At 41.8% G+C, this 19,908-nt stretch overlaps 1 protein-coding gene across 1 annotated transcript in view; it reads left to right on the top strand.

Moving 5' to 3' along the window:
• The window catches only part of CNTNAP2 (contactin associated protein 2), a 1,334,251-nt gene that overhangs the window by 851,242 nt on the left and 463,101 nt on the right, over positions 1-19,908 (top strand). The window contains exon 12 of the mRNA XM_045005260.1: positions 6,133-6,252. Within this exon, the coding sequence (XP_044861195.1) occupies positions 6,133-6,252 (120 nt within the window). The remainder of the gene's footprint in view (positions 1-6,132; positions 6,253-19,908) is intronic.

Here is a 19,908-nt window from a genome sequence, read left to right as displayed (position 1 = left end):
TAATAAAGAATGCAGGAATAAGACACAGTGACTTGTTTGTGAGAAATGAGTGGAAGGAAGCCTCCAGCTGCAATGATAGTCCAGGCAGGACATTAAGGAGTGTGGATGAAGGAGCCCATCATCCCTCTGCTAGTCCAGGGGCAATTGAATCTTTTATTTACAATGAAGGGTGGGGGCTGATGGAGCTCAGCCCCCTGTTGCAATGATGAGGACGGTTACCAGCCATATTGTACCATCAGCCATCAAAAATTAGGGACAGGCGCCCTTGATCGACCTTACTGATACTAGTCGGCATGGTTACCAGCCCTTTTGCACTGCCCCATGTGCCAATAGGCTGATGATGAGGATGGATTTCCATCTTATTGTACCATCAGCCATCCATAGCGTGGGGGAAGCAAGGATGTTGGTGTTGAGTGCTGCACCATCACGTCTATCTGCAGCATTCAGTAAAGATAGGGTGACATGTAAAAGAGTCAACAGAGGATTGTTTTCACTTCTGGTGGTGGGTGGGGTGTGTGCGCAAATTGCCGAACTATGCCCTGACCCACCGCAGACACTGTGTTTGACCCTAGAAGCATTTGGAGCTCATCCAAGAATGCAAATACTTTTCGGAGACAGCAGGAACTGTGGGATACCTTGCGTCCTCATTCCCCCCTCCCTCCATGAGCATCCATTATATTCTTTGGCTTTCCGTTACGGTCGTCACGCAGCTGCGTGCTGAGTCTGTGCTATGCCGTCTGTCCTTAGATTTTTTAAAAATACTTTGGACCAGGCGTAAAATTACAGTAATTAACCTAATTAGATGCAGGAGTCTCCGAGCGAGATCACCCTGAGGAGGGTCACTGAAGGAGATAGAGAGCGCATGCTGCGTGAAAGCTAGCACGAACCAGGGCCCGATGCAGCCATGCAAGGGGAGGCAATGCTCCCTGAATACCGCATGAAAGCCTCACGCGGAAAACAGTGCTGTCACGGAGCACCCAATAAGGCAGCTCTCCTCAGGAACCTCCTGCTGATGCTTATCGATTAACGGAAGGAGAGCTTCGTGGAGATCTCCCAGGAGGATTTCTGTTCTATCACCATATATAGAGAGACCTCCTTCTCACACACTTCAGATTCCTGTTATATTAAGAATAAAAGTTAACATGGTTACAGCACTTACCGACTGCTCCTTCCCCTGATTCAGGGTCCGGGTTAATGGCCGGGGAGGGTTGTTGGGGGATCTCCGTGACGGTGATGAATAGATCCTGGCTGTCGGGGAAACCATCGTTGTAAGCGCTCTCGCCTGCCTCGTCCTCAACAAACCCTTCCTCATCTTCCCCGTCCGTGAACATCACCGAGGAACTGACCGTCGACACTGTCCCATCGTCAGAGTCCACGGTCACTGGTGGGGCAGTGGTGGCAGGCTCCGTAGCGTCCGTTTGCCGCTTTGATTTTTTGGTAGCCTTGTCTGGGGTCCTTGATTTTCACGCGGCGCTGCGTTGCATCCCGCCTGTATCCTCTGTCTCTCATGGCTTTGGAGACCTTCTCGTAGGTCTTCGCATTCCCTGTTTTGGAGCGCAGCTCCGAAAGCACAGACTCCTCGCCCCACACACCGATCAGATCGAAGAGTTCCCAGTCACTCTATGCTGGGTCCCTCTTTCTATTCACAGATAACATGAACTCCTCTGCTAGAGAGCTCTGCATCGTTGCAGGTGCTGCGGAGCTCGCCCTGATGTCCAGCCAGGACATCAGATTCAAAGTGCCCAGACAGGAAAATGAATTCAAATTTTCCCGGGTCATTTCCTGTGTGGCTGGTCAGAGAATCCAAGCTCAGACTGCTGTCCAGAGCGTCAACAGAGTGGTGCACTGTGGGATAGCTCCCGGAGCTACTAAGTTCGATTTGCATCCACACCTAGCCTAATTCGAGCTAGCCATGTCGAATTTAGCGTTACTCCACCTGTCGGGGTGGAGTACCAAATTCGAACTAACGAGCCCTCTAGTTCGAATTAAATGGCTTCCTGGTGTGGACGGTTGAGCGGTTAGTTCGAATTAACGCTGCTAAATTCGAATTAAAGTCCTAGTGTAGACCAGGCCTCAGTAGTATAGGAGATACGTTCAGGATATACCTTGTTCATTCATCAGCTGTCAAAGGATAAAGTCATTTTGCGATGAACCGTCCTTTCTATAGTACTGTTAATTTGTAAAAAATACTGTGGCTCCGTTCTGGTGCGACATTCTACACCAAAATTTTTCTGTTGACTGAAATATAATTCCATCCAGGCTATGTATGCTGATCTTCAAAAATCTTTTCAGAAAAAAAATCTTATAAACTCTTTCAGAATCATGTCTGAAACCAGGTGCAGTCACTGTGAAGAGAGAAAATCTGTCATCCTGGGTGTGGAGGTGGGGAGAAAGGAAATGACTAAGTGGAACATCTTACAGTTCAGTTATGATAAGTGTCTGTTTTTTATATAAGCTTAATTTATTAAATTAAAGCATCTCTAAAGAACAATACATTTATCCTACAATATAGTTTTCTCTGTCCCTCTGCAATATTGGGAGGTTAGAGAGATTTTCTTTCTCTCACACATGCATGAACACAAACACTCAAACTTTCACTTCATCTGTTTTCACATTATGTGAGCGTGTAGATGTTTCCAGCCTTCATTTTCCTTCCTGTCTCGTGGTAGCTGGCTGGAGGCCTTTAAACAAGGGGGATCCATCATTCACTAATCATTTAGAGCCCAGCAGAATGAACTGTCCTTATGGACATTTGAAATAAAGCCATTCATACCAAGGAGATAATTTGTAGGAATTGCCAGCATATTAGGTGGGTTTTTAGAGTGGATATGAAATCTGGGTAAACAACATTTCATTCATTTAGGGGTTGATTGATTGATTCCAACCCACAAAGCTATGCCATCTGGTCCTTTGGACAACAGAGAAGTTAGATATCAGTTAAATATTATTGTTCGTTCCGTTTCCAGATTTGTTTAAGAAATTATTTTTATGCATATAATTATTTAATTAATAGAAAAATGTATCTGAAGTATTGCAAATACCACAGTCTAACAAGTGATGGCAACTCTCCATTTTTAATGTTAAGCACACTACAGTGGTCAACTCTAAAAACCTGCTAACTGGGACCTAGATAAATAATTAACTTTGCCTAAGAATTTATAGTGTTTCCTATAGTTGCTACTGAGAACATTTAGGAAATACTGGGGTAATATTTAAGTTATCTACAGTAAGTGGCAAAAGGAGCCAGTAGAACTGTATAGAGGATGGAAATTCTGTTTCATAAAGGATTTTGAGATTTCAGAATTTGGCTTTGTTCCAAATCAGAATGAAACCTGAACATTTCAAAATTACACTGCTCTACAGCCAACATGCTTCTGAAATAAATGTAGTCAAACTTTGCTAATTCTGGGTCACTGAGAATGAAAATGATGCTTAAAATTGTTGATTGGCTCTAGTCTTCAAGTTATGCTATTGGGTCAGTATATACGACCCTTGACTTGGGAATAGCAGAGGATAAGTGAGTTATAAAGGGAAGGGATCTCAATTTAAACCAGAAATGACTAAAATACATCTTTGACTGGATCTATGAATAAATCTATGACTGGGTTTGGACAGTACTTGCTTTTTAGACAAAACAATGAATGATGCAATCTGAAGCTGGTATTGCGTCATACATGATATGAATTGCATCATGTTATTCCTAGAAGTCATGGATGATGCAATCATAACGAAGCTTACATCACTCTGCTGAACAAATTGCTATGGTTAAGAAAGCCTATCACCTTTATTTTGGCTGCAAAATTGGAGATCAGGACAAGAGGTGGGCCCCACACATATGCTGCAACACTTGTGCAACAAATCTTCGCCAATGGTTGAACAGGAAAAGGAAATCTATGCCTTTTGCAGTGCCAATGATTTGGAGAGAGCCAACAGATCATACCAGCAATTGTTACTTCTGCATGGTGCCTCCAGTTGGGAAAGGTGTGTCAAAGAAGAAAAAGTGGACTGTGCATTATCCAAACATTCCATCAGCTATACGCCCAGTACCCCACGGAGAAGGACTGCTGGTTCCTGATGCACCAGAATCATTCTCACTTGAGTCAGACGAGGAAGAGGAAGAGGATGAAACTTCTGGTTCTGAACCATCAATGTCACAGGACCCACATTTTCTCCCATCCTCCTCCTCTGAACCACACCTCATAACACAAGGTGAACTGAATGACCTTGTCAGGGATTTGGAACTAGCCAAGAGAAAGGCAGAGCTGTTGGGCTCCAGACTACAGCAGTGGAATCTCCTGGCAGGTGATGTTAGGGTTTCCATGTTCCGTGACCATCAAAAGGATCTTGTCCCATTCTTCTTCATGGAAGATGATCTTGTAGCCTGCAACAACATCGATGGTGTGATGGCAGCCCTCAACATCGTTCACGATCCAGATGAGTGGAGACTGTTCATTGATTCATCGAAGACGAGTCTTAAAGCTGTTTTACTGCATAATGGCAATGTTTTGCCATCAATTCCAGTTGGTCATGCAGTCCATATGAAGGAAACCTATGACAACATGAAACAACTTTTGAGGTGCATAAACTATGACCAACATCAGTGGCAGCTTTGTGGCAATTTGAAGGTTGTTGCTCTCTTGCTTGGTCTGCAGACTGGATACACAAAGTACTGCTGTTTTCTCTGCGAATGGGATAGACGTGCAAGAGATTCCCACTACATCAAGAAAGATTGGCCACTCCGACAGTCATTGGAGCTTGGGAGGAAAAGTGTTCAGCATCCACCACTTGTTGAATCAAGGAAGATTTTGTTACCACCCTTACACATCAAGCTGGGTGTGATGAAGAACTTTGTCAAGGCCATTGACAAAACACAAGCAGCTTTCAAGTACCTCCGTGGAAAATTTCCAAGGTTAAGTGAAGCTAAGATAAAGGAAGGTGTCTTTGTTGGTCCTCAGATTCGTGAACTTCTTCGAGATGATGTATTTGACCATGCACTGCGTGGCAAGGAAAAGACGGCATGGAAAGCCTTCCAGTTAGCGGCAATAAATTTTCTCGGAAACAACAAGGCAGACAACTACAGGTTGTTGGTGGAAAACCTCCTCAAGGCATACAAAAGCCTTGGTTGTAACATGTCACTAAAGATACATTTTTTGCACTCTCATCTAGATTTTTTTCCACCGAACTGCGGAGCAGTGAGCGACGAGCATGGCGAGCGATTTCACCAGGACATTGCAACAATGGAGAAACGCTATCAGGGCAAATGGAGCCCATCAATGCTTGCAGACTATTGCTGGACAGTGACAAGAGATGCTCCATTTAATGAATACAAGAGACAAGCCAAGAAGCGCCGAGTAGACACTGAATAGGACTAAACTATGTACATAATAGTTTTTTGCCTTTTGTTTCATAATAAATTTTAGTTATATAACCCTTTTGCTGATTTTTTAAAGTGTTACATAAACAGAACAGGTGAAATATTATCATGTAAAGCAACCATAAACACATGAAAAGACATAGGTTTACAATTTATGATTAAAACTCTACTATCTACACAATATACATAGACATAAAATATAAAAACTTACATAACTTAGAAACAGTAGCCAATCAGTTGTTTTAATTGTCATATTTGAATTCAGCACATCAAAATACATAATAAATAGCATATTTTATCTCTGAAGCAGACGACTTCTCAAAAATTGTAGACCAGTGTTATCTGTGAAACAAAATAAAAAAAATAGGTTAATCAAAACATTTTGTTCCAATTTTGACTTTCGTTTTGTACATATTATAATGTACAATGCAATTTTTTTTAAATGAAATGAAAAGTAGTTTTAAAATGAAAAATCAAATGTTCCGTTTGAAAATATGAAAAAGAGACATTTGACATTATTCCAAACAAAATATGATTCCATCAAATTTTCTCTGACCGGCTGTAATAACCAGTGTACCTTGGGAAAAAATATTGTGCCTTCTATTAATTTTCAAGTATTAAATCAATGACTAATTCATGGTTCTTGCACTAGTGTGGAAATATAAAATGAAGCTATGAAGAAAGTAATTGTGATTGGGAATCAGTTGCTCCTGGACTTCAATTTCCTTAATAGTATGTTTTATTTTATTCCATTCCAGCTATTTATGACCTCTCCTGTGAAGCATACAAACACTTGGGCAAAACCTCAAATTATTACTGGATAGATCCAGATGGCAGTGGGGCACTGGGACCTTTGAAAGTTTACTGCAACATGACAGGTAACTGTACTCTAATTACCATTTTCATGTTATATTTGTAATGTATATGTAGCAGAGGGTTTGGAGACCTGTCCATAATTCATATTTCTTGGGAAAAGAAAAAAAATGATTCAGTTTTAGTAAGAGGTCTGATCATATTAAACCAGCCAAGCTTGTTTGGGTGGTATCTGACCTAATCATTGTTGAAAGGCCTTTGGCCTGGTCTACATTTAACAATTAGCTTGACCTAAGTACATCACTCAGGTGTGAAAAATTGACAACTTCCCCCCCCCCTCTCGCCCCCCGAGTGATCTAGTTAAGTGGACCTAACCCCCAGGATAGGCAATGGTAGATCAAAAGAAGAATTCTTCCACAGACCTTGGAGAAGTGGATTTACTATAGTGAAGGGAAAATCCTTTTAGTCGGTGTAGGAAGCATCCTCACTATGACCCTTCAGTGACATAGCTGCACCTGGACCACAGTAGTGCTCATATTGTAGACATAACATACATTTCCTCAGTGGACCATGTCATAGAGCCAGTCCCCAAAATACTACTGTGTGTATAGGTAACTTGCAAAAACTGGTTAGCAGTCCTAGATCAGGGAGGATTTAATAAGAAAGTTCTCTGGACAGAGCAAGGTGCTTTTTCTGTCTGGATAGCATGATGCTCACAATTAGACCAAAATGTTCAGAGAGAGAATTGCTTTCAGAGATATAAGCTATTCATGTTTCTTCTTTTTCTCTGTAGCTAAGATGAGAATGTTTTCTCTTGTTTAGTATATGAAAGGGTATATCTAGCTATGTTAAGCAAACAGCTTCTTTTGTTCTCTCTGTTTATAATTAATCTTCTTTGTTAAAAAATACTTTTGTATGAATAATTTCATGCAGACCTTCTTAAAGAAAAGACAACCCAATAAGCTCTAAAGCGAGTTACTCCAACCCCCTCATCCTGGATCAAGGGAAATGAACAAAGGGGCCTTATCCCATTGTCTTGTCATGGGTGTGATGTGTGAGCATAAGGATAAGACATTAAAAACAAAGGAGGAGATGAGTTTGTTTTGGTCATAGCACTGTTCATTCATTTCCAATGTTCATACATAATGCAATTTGTCTCAGCACTTAGCTGACACTAGTTAATAACCAATACAAAGCTTACTAAATATTCAGCTAAGAGAAGTGTTTTACTTAATCCCTGAATTTCCCAAAATACAGGATCTTGTGGGATATCTGCACAATAAAGAGGTTCCAGAATCTATTTGCTTTCAAATACCCTGATACAGGTCTTCAGAATTCAACTGCAGGAACTGGCAGCAAGAGCGTAGATACGTGTTGTAGTGATGAGACATAGGGGGGGAAGGCAATCTCTCATTTAACTGGATCCTCACTCTTTAGGGCTTTCAGAATCATAGCCAGCGCCTTAACTATATCAGTAAGTAAACAGGCATCCACTGCCAGGAAACAGTGCTGGGAACTTATGATATATCATAGCGATTCCTAATCAAGAAATGAACTGCTGTGTTCAGCACTAGCTGTAGCTTTGGGGTACTATTCAAAGGTAGCCTTTTCTGTAAAAGTCGATTGAAATAATTTGTTGAGCATGAAAAAGTGAATCCATCCAGGGTGTAAGCACTTTTGACATATGCTAAAAATAAATATACTGGTACACACAAGAATAAAACTAATAGTGTCCCCAAACCAGAAAGTAACCGGACAAGAGAATGAAAACCAACCATCTTCCCTTCCTAATAGTAATTTTTTTTTCACAAAATAACTGCGGTAGTTGCCATAGGCATATTGTTTTTAAATTGCCAGTGAGTGGGGAGGTGGTCAATATGATCATGAATGAAAAGGCAGAGGATCCACAATCCTTTCTGTGCATTAAGATGTGATCCAAGCCATGAAAAAGTTTCAGAACCCTAATCTAGCTGAATCGCTCCCATCAGGCAATTCCTGTTTAATACATTTGCTGTGGTGCAGATATAATTCCCTACATAAATGAGATCATGATAGAACTGAATCACTGTTAAAATGTGAGTAATACTGTGAAAATTGAAATGCAAGTAACTTTAGCCACTCTGCTTTTAAAACTGGACAGTCACCCTAAAAGTTATTGTCCATATGACAGCTTAGAAAAGCATTATTTTTCAATTATTCCTATATTTGCATACCGTATAGAACCATCCTAGGTATATTTCCAGTCCTTACAGTTTCCTTTATTGCTTTATAATGATGGCAGTATAGCATAGTGGATAGAGCACCAAACCGGAGATATGGGTTCAATTCAGTATATGTCTTTCTGGATAGAATTCAGTAACCTCTAGCCTATATTTTGTGCTAATAACAATATGAAATGTCTGTAATATACTAATTAAGGTGAAGAGATCAAGCTTAATTCTTTAATTCTTCTACAGAAATATCAAACCGAGGGTATAAATGATATAGTGCTGACATATATAATCTTAAATTACTTTATGTAATATATTGAAAGTTATCATAATATATTAGTGTTGATTAACATTAAATAGGTAATATAAGAAAATACTTTAAAATGCAATTATGTATGGCATATCAGGTATTTAATGGATAACACACTTATCTGTGCAAAAGCATTAGTTCAGATTTGTGGCATTATTAATAAAATGCTTAATGAAAGACTTCCATTAGCTGAATTATAACTTACTTTTTCTTAAGAAGACAAGGTGAAACAAAGCCCTCTGTGTATTGCCTACAGACATGGCTAGAATTAACTTAAGGATGCTTTGTAAATTCTTATGCTTGTCAGATAGAAGAGAATTTGATTGCTGTTCCTTCATCACTTACATCAAAGCAGGAATATATTTGTTAATTTTGTGGTCTCACTAATGCACTACTAAACTTGTGAGGGTCAGGATGACAGTTAAATCTAAAAAGTTCTACAGACATCCAGTACTTTATTTAAAAACATCTCTAAATATCCTTTGTCTGAACAGACAGATCAGCCATTTGAAAGCCAGAATGCCTCTAACTCTTATCTCTTAAGAATGCTGTTTAAATTCTCTGACCTATGCATATTATGAAGTCAAGCAACAAATTTTGGAAAATAGTCATATTTCAATAGGGTCACTTTCTTAGAAAAGTTGAAGGAAAAATCAGAGTGCATCAGACACTTGTCCATGTTTCTAGACATAATTTGTGTCAATATCTCTAGACTGTCTTGATTTAGTAGTCTGGATGTGTCATGTTAGTTTTCTGCCCTTCCTGGATTTCTATGGTAACTGAAAAATGTTCTGGGTTCTAAAATCTTTTGGCTAGTCAACAGTGTAAGCAAAATATAAAGAATACAATGTGTGCGGAAACTAGGGTGACCAGATCACGAGTGAAATATCAGGACACATTGGTCGAGCGGTGCACAGTTGCACAGCCCCGACCAGAGCCAGAAGCACACTGGTCCGCCTGGCCTTGTGCTACCAGCATGCCCCTTCCTGTTGGGGGTGGGCCCATGCTGCGCCACACAGCTCCCCTGCCTAGTGCTCCCTGGAACCACTATGCCCAGAGCCCCCCTACAACCCTTCCACCACAAATGCACAGTGCTGTGCACACACACTACACAATGCCCCACACAGACCCACACTGCCCAGTGCCCTGACACACACACATCTCCTCCACTGCCCAGCACCCCCCAACAGGCCCCCTCTGTCTAGCACCCTAAAACACACAAACCTCCCCCACTGTCCAGCGCCCCCACACCCTCACAGCCCAGCACCCTCCACACCCTCACAACCCAGCACCCCACACACGCCTCCCAGACACTCACTCCATCACACCCTGCCCCCTTCCCTGGCCGCACTCATCAGCCCTGCTGGGAGGTCTCTGGCTCCCAGGGTGAGAGCAACAAGGGAAGTCTCCAGACTCTCCACGTGCTGAGTCCACCACAAGCACGAGCTCTGTGGCTCCCATTGGCTGGGAAAAGCACCAATGGGAGCTGCCGGAGCCGCGGAGCAGGGCTTGCAGGCGCCGGCAGCATGCAGAGTCCCACCCTCCACCCTAAGAGCCAGAGGGACCTACAAGGGGGCGAGGTCGGGAGTACCAGTGGTGCTCACCTGGGGTGGGTCCCGTCCCGGGAAGCATCCAGCAGGCTGGTCCCTCCGGTTCCTAGGGTCTCGGGTTAGGTTGGCTCGGGGGTGGGGGAGCGGAGGGCTCTCTGCCCGCTCCCGTCTCCTGCAAGCCCTGCCCCTGCAGCTCGTGGCACTCCTGCTGACGGGCAGGCGCTGGGAGCTGCCCCAGGAAGCGGTGAGCGGCAGTGCCTGGGCTGTGGTCCGGATGGTCCCTGATATTGGGAAAAAGGCAGTCCCGACCTATGTAAGGTCGGGACGTGGGACAAGTCCCCTAAAATTGGGACTGTCCCAATAATATTGGGACATCTGGTTACCCTAGCAGAAACTACAAAACCACTAGAAACCATCTGAGATGTTCTCTAAGAAATGCTATTTATATTCAAAGCAAAGATTCCAAACCAAAGCAAAAAGCCAAACCCCCTTTCTCCAAAACTCTCATGCTAACACTGCTATATTTGGAAATTAAATCATACAAAAGTCAAGAATCTCTGAAGTTAAGGTTCTGACATTTCATATTTAAATGACCATTCATGATAAATTAGTAAAACTTTTAGAAAATATGAACATTTTAGATACCTAGCATTTGTCCAAATGCTTGTGAACAATAACAATGATAAAAGCAGCAAAGAATCCTGTGGCACCTTATAGACTAACAGACGTTTTGCAGCATGAGCTTTCGTGGGTGAATGCCCACTTCGTCGGAGGAAGTGGGCATTCACCCACGAAAGCTCATGCTGCAAAATGTCTGTTAGTCTATAAGGTGCCACAGGATTCTTTGCTGCTTTTACAGAACCAGACTAACACGGCTACCTCTCTGATACTTAATAACAATGATGTGAATCACAGCTTTGCAAAAATATTTGCAAATCAGTATTTATACCATTTGTCCCCAACTGTAGCTGGAGCCTTTCAGAAGAGCCCATTTAAACATTTTTTTTAAAAGGCATAACATGACATATTGTACAGTACTTAGTTTGAATTAGAGATTGGCCTGACTCATGATCTGAATCCAGAATGAAATCTTCCCAAAAAGTTTGGTGGTGTTTAGATTTCATGCTCTGGTCCAGCCCTTTATAGAAAGAGACCCAACCTGTGAAGTCAGGGTGTTTCTCTGAAATTAGATTCAGATAGATCTCACAAAAGTTACAGGGAACAGTTTGGAGCCCTCTCTATTTTCCATTGAAATAATACAAGAACTGCACTGAAACAAGCTATGTTGTTTGCAGTGTTTGATGTAGATCTAAACTTCATCTGAGTGTATTAGATCTTCAGCCCACGCTCAAATGATTTTGGCATTTCTGAATCCCAGCTCCTCTTTGGGCTTGTTCATACACCTCTACCCCGCTATAACGCGGTCGTGGGGAGCCAAAAATCCCTACCACGTTATATCGGGGTAGGGGTGGCAGGGCTCCGGCGGTGATTTAAAGAGCTCTGGACTCCAGCCGCTGTGGGGAGCCCCAGGCCCTTTAAACTGCCAGTGGAGCCCTGCTGCCACAGCCCCGGGGTAGGGGCAGTAGGGCTCCAGCGGTGATTTAAAGGGCCCGGGGCTCCCCGCAGCAGCCGGAGCCCTGGGCCCTTTAAATCGCCGGCAAGCCCCACTGCCGCAGCCCCGAGATAGTGGCGGCAGGGCTTCAGTGGTGATTTAAAGAGCTCGGGGGTCCGGCCACTGCGGGAAGCCCGGCCCCTTTAAATTGCTGGCAAGCCCCGCTGCCGCAGCCCCGGGGTAGCGGCAGCAGGGCTCCCCGCAGCAGCTGGAGCCCCGCTGCTACCGCGGTATACACGAACCCGTGTTATATCAGGTCGCGTTCTAGCGGGGTAGAGGTGTACTCCTTTGGTAACTCCACTTATGGAATGTGAAGTGGAGAAATAATAGTGAGCAATGATACCCTAAATGTTTTGAATCCCAAAATAACATTCAGTTCAAGACAGGTCTTATTTTATCAAAGCCCATTTGTTTCTCTCTGGTATTTATAATCTCTTGGTCAAAATGTGGCTGCCCTGCAAGGATCTTAAAGGGGGAGAGGGCTCAGAGAGACCTTAATTGCTAGTCAATCCATCTAGGAAGCAACCATATTTTTGGCTGCAGTACGTCGGTGAGTGCATGGGGTAGAGTCTGACCAGCCCTAACTATAGTTCTCCAGATCCCCCTGAGCTTATATCTGGGGGCTAGACCATGACCACACTCATAGACTCATAGACTTTATGGTCCCTTCTGACCTTAAAGTCTATGAGTGTGGTCATGGTCTAGCCATGTCCGCTTCATGCTCTGTGCTACAGCGCTACTCTGAATCTACCAGCCAGTCTACATTTGAAGAGCAAATCTCTAGACTGAAAAGACCTCTGTCTCCACATACTTTGAGAATTCACTAACTGTACCTTCAGCCTTTCCCAATCATGCCAGTTATACAAAAAGATGGACCGCCATCCCAGCATTTCATGAAAATTGTACATGCGGTAGTTATTGCAATGACATTGTGAACAGACTTTAAGCAGCCACAACTGTTATGCCCTATGATTTTGCATCTCCTTGCCATAAATAGCGGGTAACTGGAGCGCTTTTTTATGATGACATATGTGGAAACATATGGCATGGCTATAAATGTGCCATTCATCACCACATACTTGATGCAAAGCGGCCTGATAGTGGTAAATGTTTAATTCTATTGTACATATCTTGTACAATTGGCTTCTCTAATGGGACATTTTGCTTGAGGGCTAATTGGACAATCTGCCTAATTACAGCACCTTCAGCATACATATATGTAGAAATTACAGAGTTTTCAGTGCTTCTGTGCCTCTCATCTATCAAGGAATTTTCTTCTATAGTCTAGTGGATAGTGGGGGGGAAACTAAAAAACAAACAAAAAAAAACTCCAGTGCAAAAGCTTTATTTTGGAAATCTTTCCATTTGCCACTCTAGTTGCTTCTATCAATACTACTTTTCTCTTTCTTTCCTCTCCCCCGCTCTCCTTTTACTATTTTTTCTTTCCCTCCCCCGTTCTCTTTCTTTCTCAGCTCTGAAGGACATGTGACATACTCTAGCACATTGTAAGTGGCGCCAGCACTGCTGCTGGCATCCGAATTGCCTAATATGCAGATCACGGGCATAATCACACTAAATGTTAATCTTCTTCATAAGTGCCGAGGGGGTTGCTGTGGAGGGAGAAGACAAAAACAAAAGGACATTGGAGAGGAATATGGCAATGCCGATTGTAAATTTTCGAGGATCCTCACACTTTGGCAGGAAATAAAAAAAAATAAAAAGACCAGCGCACCTAGGAAAATGCAGCAATTCCCATAATCCCTTATTCCGGGAAAAACACTGAAATTATGGAGAATCGAGGAGTAGGTTCTTGTCTGAGACCAAACACTGATGTATGTTATTGCAGAACTCTTTATAACTCATGTTTCAAGGAATATGCTAAAGGATGGGGGAGGAGTATTAGCCGACTGCTGACTGCTGCAGACTAACCAAATGAGAACTGGATAGTTGTAATTTAGCTCTATTTGAACTTCTCATCTATTAAAGACAGGTGTTGCTATTTGCACTTTTGTATCTGTCTGGATCCTGTATCCTAGCAGAGGTCACACTGAGAATCCACATTAAGGCTGTGCTATCTATAATGCTCTCACTTGTACTTTATGGTCACTTTACTAAAATGAAATGGCTTTTATAGGCTAAACAGTTATTTTGCCCTGAGTGGGTTTTACTGGATAATGAAGACATGTGGGTAAAGAATTAGCTATTTTCTTTATATTTTGATGACACTTTTCTTTTTCCCCCTCCATATTTGCTTCCTCATAAAAGGTTTCTCTACTTCAGTGTGTGTCTGTGGACTTCGGGGAAGCAAGTGTGTGACTAAGATGTATCATGTCACAGTTTAGAAGCTGTTGGCTTCAGATTGGGTTTCCTGGTTTACGAACCACAAAATCTCTTATACACACTTTGCAAAGGTTTCCTTGCCTGTAGGGGTCAGACATTTCAAAGAATGACTCCTGGGTATGTCATATCAAGACCAGGTTGTTTCTCTCTACTGATGCTGTTTGTCAAGTTGACAGGCAGCAGGACTAAAAATCAAACTACTTATCTGGAGAAAAAATAGTACACTATCTGTACAGAGATTGTTTTCATTGTCATTTTTCTAAAACCAGCATCAGTGTAACTAAAAGAATTCAGAGTGGCTTAATTTAAAGGAAATGGAACATTTAAAAATCCTGTGCAAATGGCATATTAAGTTAATTTATTTCTAAGATACATAAGCAAGCATTTGAAAAGAGTACAGTCAGTTTAAAAAGAGACAAAGAGTGCAAGTGAGAGAGATTCATTCTACTTTGAATCCCTAATCAGTGTTCAGGATGCAGTGCTGCACTCTTATGTTTAATATTCTAAATTAATTTACCTAGAAGAGCAGGTTAGCAGTTCTGTCACTATTCACATGAAAAATTCAGGGCTTCTTACCTCCTCCTGTTGGCTCTGGCAGATGCTTTTTTAAAAGAAATGACTCAGCAATGAATGAGCTGCAGCACACATCCATCCTTGTCTGTACACATATGCATACAGTGAGCTGCCGATGCCACAGCTGACTCATCTGTGCAGAGAGACTCACCTATGGCTCCTTTCTAAGAAGTCCTGTTTCTCTTTTCACAGCACAGTGTCTTAGATCATAAACTCTTCAGGGAAGGACTCTGTGCTTTCCTATGTGTTTATACAGCACCTAACATAATGGGACACTAAACCTGACTGGGTCTCTGGATGCTACTGTTAAATTAACATTATATTAAGTATAATTCAGGAGCAGTAGCCATGCTTCAAGAAATGTGTACCTGAGTCCTATAACAGTGAGAAATGTATCATAATCCGTGAAACTGGAGTCAGAAAGCTGATGTTCCATGGAGAGACTGTTATTGAGAGGACACCAGGAAAATAGGCAATGGAAGGAGTTAGGCCAGAAGCAACTCAGCCTCATGGACAGAGCAGTCCACGGGGTTTAATAAAGTGCTACTTGTTCAGCTTAACCTGCATTCAGCATCACGCTTTGCAAATGAAACATGGTGGCAGCAGCTGAGCTGTAAGTCCTCTCTAGTGCAGCAGCTGGCAGCATGAGCCATGGAACTCTGTCTGAAGGCCCTGAAGCCCTGGATTTTGCAGACACAAACCTCACCCAAGGCTGTCTTCTGGTTCAGATCAATTTTGGCACAAAGGAATTACCCCTTCACAGGGCTGTCAAAACAGTCTAGCACCGGCACTGATGTAATGAATGACCAAAATCCTGTTACCAATGAGGGACCTGTTGCAGCCTGCAGGATGGAGACATCACTGAAGGAGGTGACCAACAATCAGAGATAGCAGGTGTAAAGTATGACAGGTCAGCAAGGACCTAGTGGACCTGGCAACAGACATGCCCTTAAAGAGAAACCAGGAGTGGAGTAAATGAGTTGTAAGGAGTGTAGTGGCACTCATGTTATAAAAGGTGACTAATCAAGAGGGACAAGAGGTCTGAAGGAACAGGGAACACTTACACACCGGTAGACACAACACCTGGAGCATCTACAGAAATCATCACAGAATAGAGAGACAGAGAACCATCTGAAAATCACCACATGCAGAGGAGGCTCCACGTAGAAATAGTTTGCTACACTTGGAGATGGGTGACAGAGAGAGGTCATTCCTGTTGAGGAGACCAAACTATCTCAAAGACACTATAAGCAGATGCCTTTGTGGTAAATATGAGACTTCAACTTGACTATGTGCTAGCAACCTCTGACCAAAGGAACACTGGGCATCTATTATTTGCTGTAATGTTTATACTAAAATGTTTGTAAAACAGGGAAGATGTATCATGATAAGTGGAACTGGAGTGACATGATTCAGGTTCCCTGGAAGGACTATTATTGAGGGAACACCTGGAAAACAGAGTAGTCCACAGGATTTAATAAAGTTCCACTTGTTCAACTTAACCTGCGCTCAGCCACATTCTTTAATAACAAAATAAATATGTATACTTATTCTTAGGGAGCCATTTGATAATGAATGATGTCTACCATAGTGGTAACAACTGTTTCCAGGACCTGTGCAGGTTTCGGAGACAAAATATGGCTGTATCATTGCAGTGTTCACTTCCAAATCATTTGTATACACTTTAAGTTATAACAGAATTCCAGACCCTGGACATCACTGGGGTTAGGGTAGTTTAGGCATAGTCTTCTTGTTTAGAACACACTCTATGCCCAGACTCTGTCACTGTACTGGGGCTTAGAACACCCACAGCTGAAAGACGGAAAAGTAGTGTGCCAAGGCCCAACATGGAGACTCTTCATTAAAAGCAGAGAAGGTGGAGTCCAACTAGACTAGCCATCACAAAAGCCTGAGATATAGATCCTACTACATGTACTAGACAGGAACCGCTGATCTACCTAAATAAATTTAGAATGCTACTGAAGTACTGTACTGTCTTAGAGCAGTTTCCTTTTAGTATAAAATGTTGGTACTTTCTGATTCAGCAGTACTTCCTGGAAGCACAAGTCAGGATTACCCAGCATTAATCAATGTCTGCATTCTTCACTCCCTGACTTTAGAATAAAGACAGATGCTTCTGGCAAAGAACATTCAGAGGCACTGGGTGTTTTTTGTTTTGTTTTGTTTTTGTTTTTTTCAAATTTAGTCGCAAATTGTTTCACACAACACCCAGGCAAAAATCTCATATCAACAGAGCATATAGGAAAAACCCATGTGTAGCCAATAGTATATTTTCTTATATACATTAACTCTATATTTTTGACTCTTTTTCACAATGGGCAAACATGTAAATATGTGAAACTGAAAACTTGAACAAAGTCTGAAGTTGTTATAGACAAGTTATATTCTCTGTTACATCAGGTAAGTTCAGGCTTATTCTTTGGGAGTCAGTGCAGTAAATCAGGATTTTTTTTCCTGGTGCGAAAGAGTGCAGAATTTGGCCTATAGAGTCATATCTTGATGTGTGTTGTCTGTGCAGTGGCCTGAACTCTGATGCAGAGTCCTCAATTTACAAATAAACAGATTTGCATTAGCCATTTGCCCTTTATAAGAACAAACAAAACAAAAGAAGAACCTGACATTAATATATAGTAGTAGTACAAAATACCATTGTAAGACTACTCTACAATATTGCATTAAGGACCTTCCTGCAACCAGTAGGCATTTTTGCATTTTGTGTTCAATTTTTCTTACCAATAAAACTTTGGCAAGGGAGTAGTGAACCCCTCACACCGCCTCATAGATAAGCCCCTTGAAACTCTGATTGACAGCAGATTTGGGGGTTGTAGAAAACCAGAGTTGAAATTGTCCCCTATGACCTGATGTAGCACTCTGTCTGTCTCGTGCACGTCTTTTATAAGCTCAGTCCAGATTCATGACTGTCAGAGGCAATGATCGCTGCCTGAAAGGTATTTTATTCACAATATTGATATAGTAATTAGCACAGAACTAATCAGACATGACTATTACTTTCTTCACTCACACATTAGAATAAGAATATAATGAAGAGACAGCTGCTCCAGTTTGGTGCTGTAGGGGAGCCATTCAAAGCCTCTTCGGGTGACTGACATTTGTGCTAGTAGCTATGAGGCTTCCATAAATCAAGCAGACCTGTAACCTAGTGCTAGCAAGCAGCTGTTAAATTGACAAGGGCCTCATTCCTTAATCCTACTTCAGACACTTGTATATACCTGCCTGTGTGCTTTAATGCCTCTTTTGTTGCAGAAAACATGATAAGGCAATTTAGAAATAATAGACCTATGAGAGCTATGGAAACAACTGCTTAGTGGGTCAGCAGTCAGCAAACTCACAAAGCTCGAGAGTTCTTTCAAGAATTGTCTTTTTGCAGCAAGTTTCTCTAATCCCATGGCATATTGGCATTCTGAGTGACAGCTTTCCTCCTGGATGGCACTTTTATCATGCTGGTTATCTTCTTAGCATATGCGCAATGTGCCTCAGGTGGCACATGACCAGGATTAATCACCAAATTTAGTCTGCTGGTTGGATCATTAGCTTCCCCGACCCGGGCTGCGTACTGATGGGGGGTGCGACCTAAATGCTGATCCATGCCTACCATGATGTTTATGATTCTGTACTACAACTCTCACACTCATATTGAAAGAATGCTAGCTACCACGCATCTCTACTCCAGACCCCAGGCTCTAGTCTCTCTCACTTCACTGTGACTTAGAACCTTTACCATTGAACAGAGGCAGGCATGAGAAGTGTGCTAAGGGCCAACAAGGAGGCTCCTCATTAAAGCAAAGAAGGTGGAGTCTAGCTAGACTAATATCACAAAAGCCTGGAGTAAGATACTACTACATTTACCAGACAGGAACCGCTGATCTACTTATTACATTTAGCATGCTATTGGGACAGCCAGCTTAAAGAATTTCTTGTAACATAAGAGATTAATATTTTCAGATCCAATAATACTTTTTGAAGGCACAAAAATGTTGATTGATGTTTCTAGAATTGTTACTTTGATCATTCTGGACAAAGGTTCGCACACGCATACCCAATAACCATGTTAGAACAGTTTAATGCAATAGAAGGGGCATATTTTTATCTAGCATATGTTATATAAGGCAATCTCATGTTAATAAAAAACATGTTAATGCTCTGCTAGCCATAACATGGTTTAACACAGTTGTGGCTAACATAGTTTCAGCCCTAGTGTTAACAATAGCTTTAGCTTGCTTCAAATTCCACTCTGCCCTGTGCCACTGTATCTTTTCCCTTCTTTTACTGCGCCTATAACTGATTTCTTCTGCAGTTATCCCCTGAGAGAGGTTGAAATATGGCCCAAGCCTCAGAGTTATGTATGGTTCTGTGTGCAAATTAAAGAAAACAATGCAAATTTTAATTATGCGCCTACTCTTTGTTTTCATTTATCCACAGACACACTCTTGTTATCTTGCAGAGTCCCATTTTTTCAAATGTGTTGAACTTTCCTTTATCTGTTTCTGGTGGCAAATTCATCTTTTATTCTTTCTCTCCCTTATCCTCTTGCTATTGCTTCCAGTTGGAAGACATAAGGAAAAGAAACATTAAGTCATTTCTTTTCTATTTTGAGCACATATTAAGCCTACCAAATGTGTGTAATAAAATGGATTTTTAAGGTAATTTTTCAGGGAACTGGAGAATCCCTCTGGACTGTTCTCCTCTGTTCTGGCTGTTTCCAGTGAATACATTGTTTGCAAATTTTTGGCATCATTTTATATATTTGACCATTTATTTTCAGTAAATTTAGTGTCATTAAGTTTATGGATTGACAGTGTGGATGCCAACTGTGATGACTGTCTCTTAGTAGGTATCTGCCCAATAGGAACTGGACTGAGACCACCAGATCTTTTCATATGGGCCAAAAAATTGGCATCAGATGATAATTATATTCAGTCACTGGCAATTTGAGCAAGCTGTGAACTAATGACCTAGCAGCAAAAGGTTTCTAATTTTATTAGCAGTCCATTGAACCATCCAATTCCCATAGTTTAGAGAATCTGAAATCTAGGTTATTTTAAAAAAATCTAGATCTTCTGAGAATCAGTGTAGGGTGAAATCTT

The sequence above is a fragment of the Mauremys mutica genome, chromosome 2, assembly GCF_020497125.1.
Source record: "Mauremys mutica isolate MM-2020 ecotype Southern chromosome 2, ASM2049712v1, whole genome shotgun sequence".
Taxonomy (NCBI): domain Eukaryota; kingdom Metazoa; phylum Chordata; order Testudines; family Geoemydidae; genus Mauremys; species Mauremys mutica.
The sequence above is the reverse complement of the archived record's forward strand: the minus strand, read 5'-3'. Positions and strand labels throughout refer to the sequence as shown.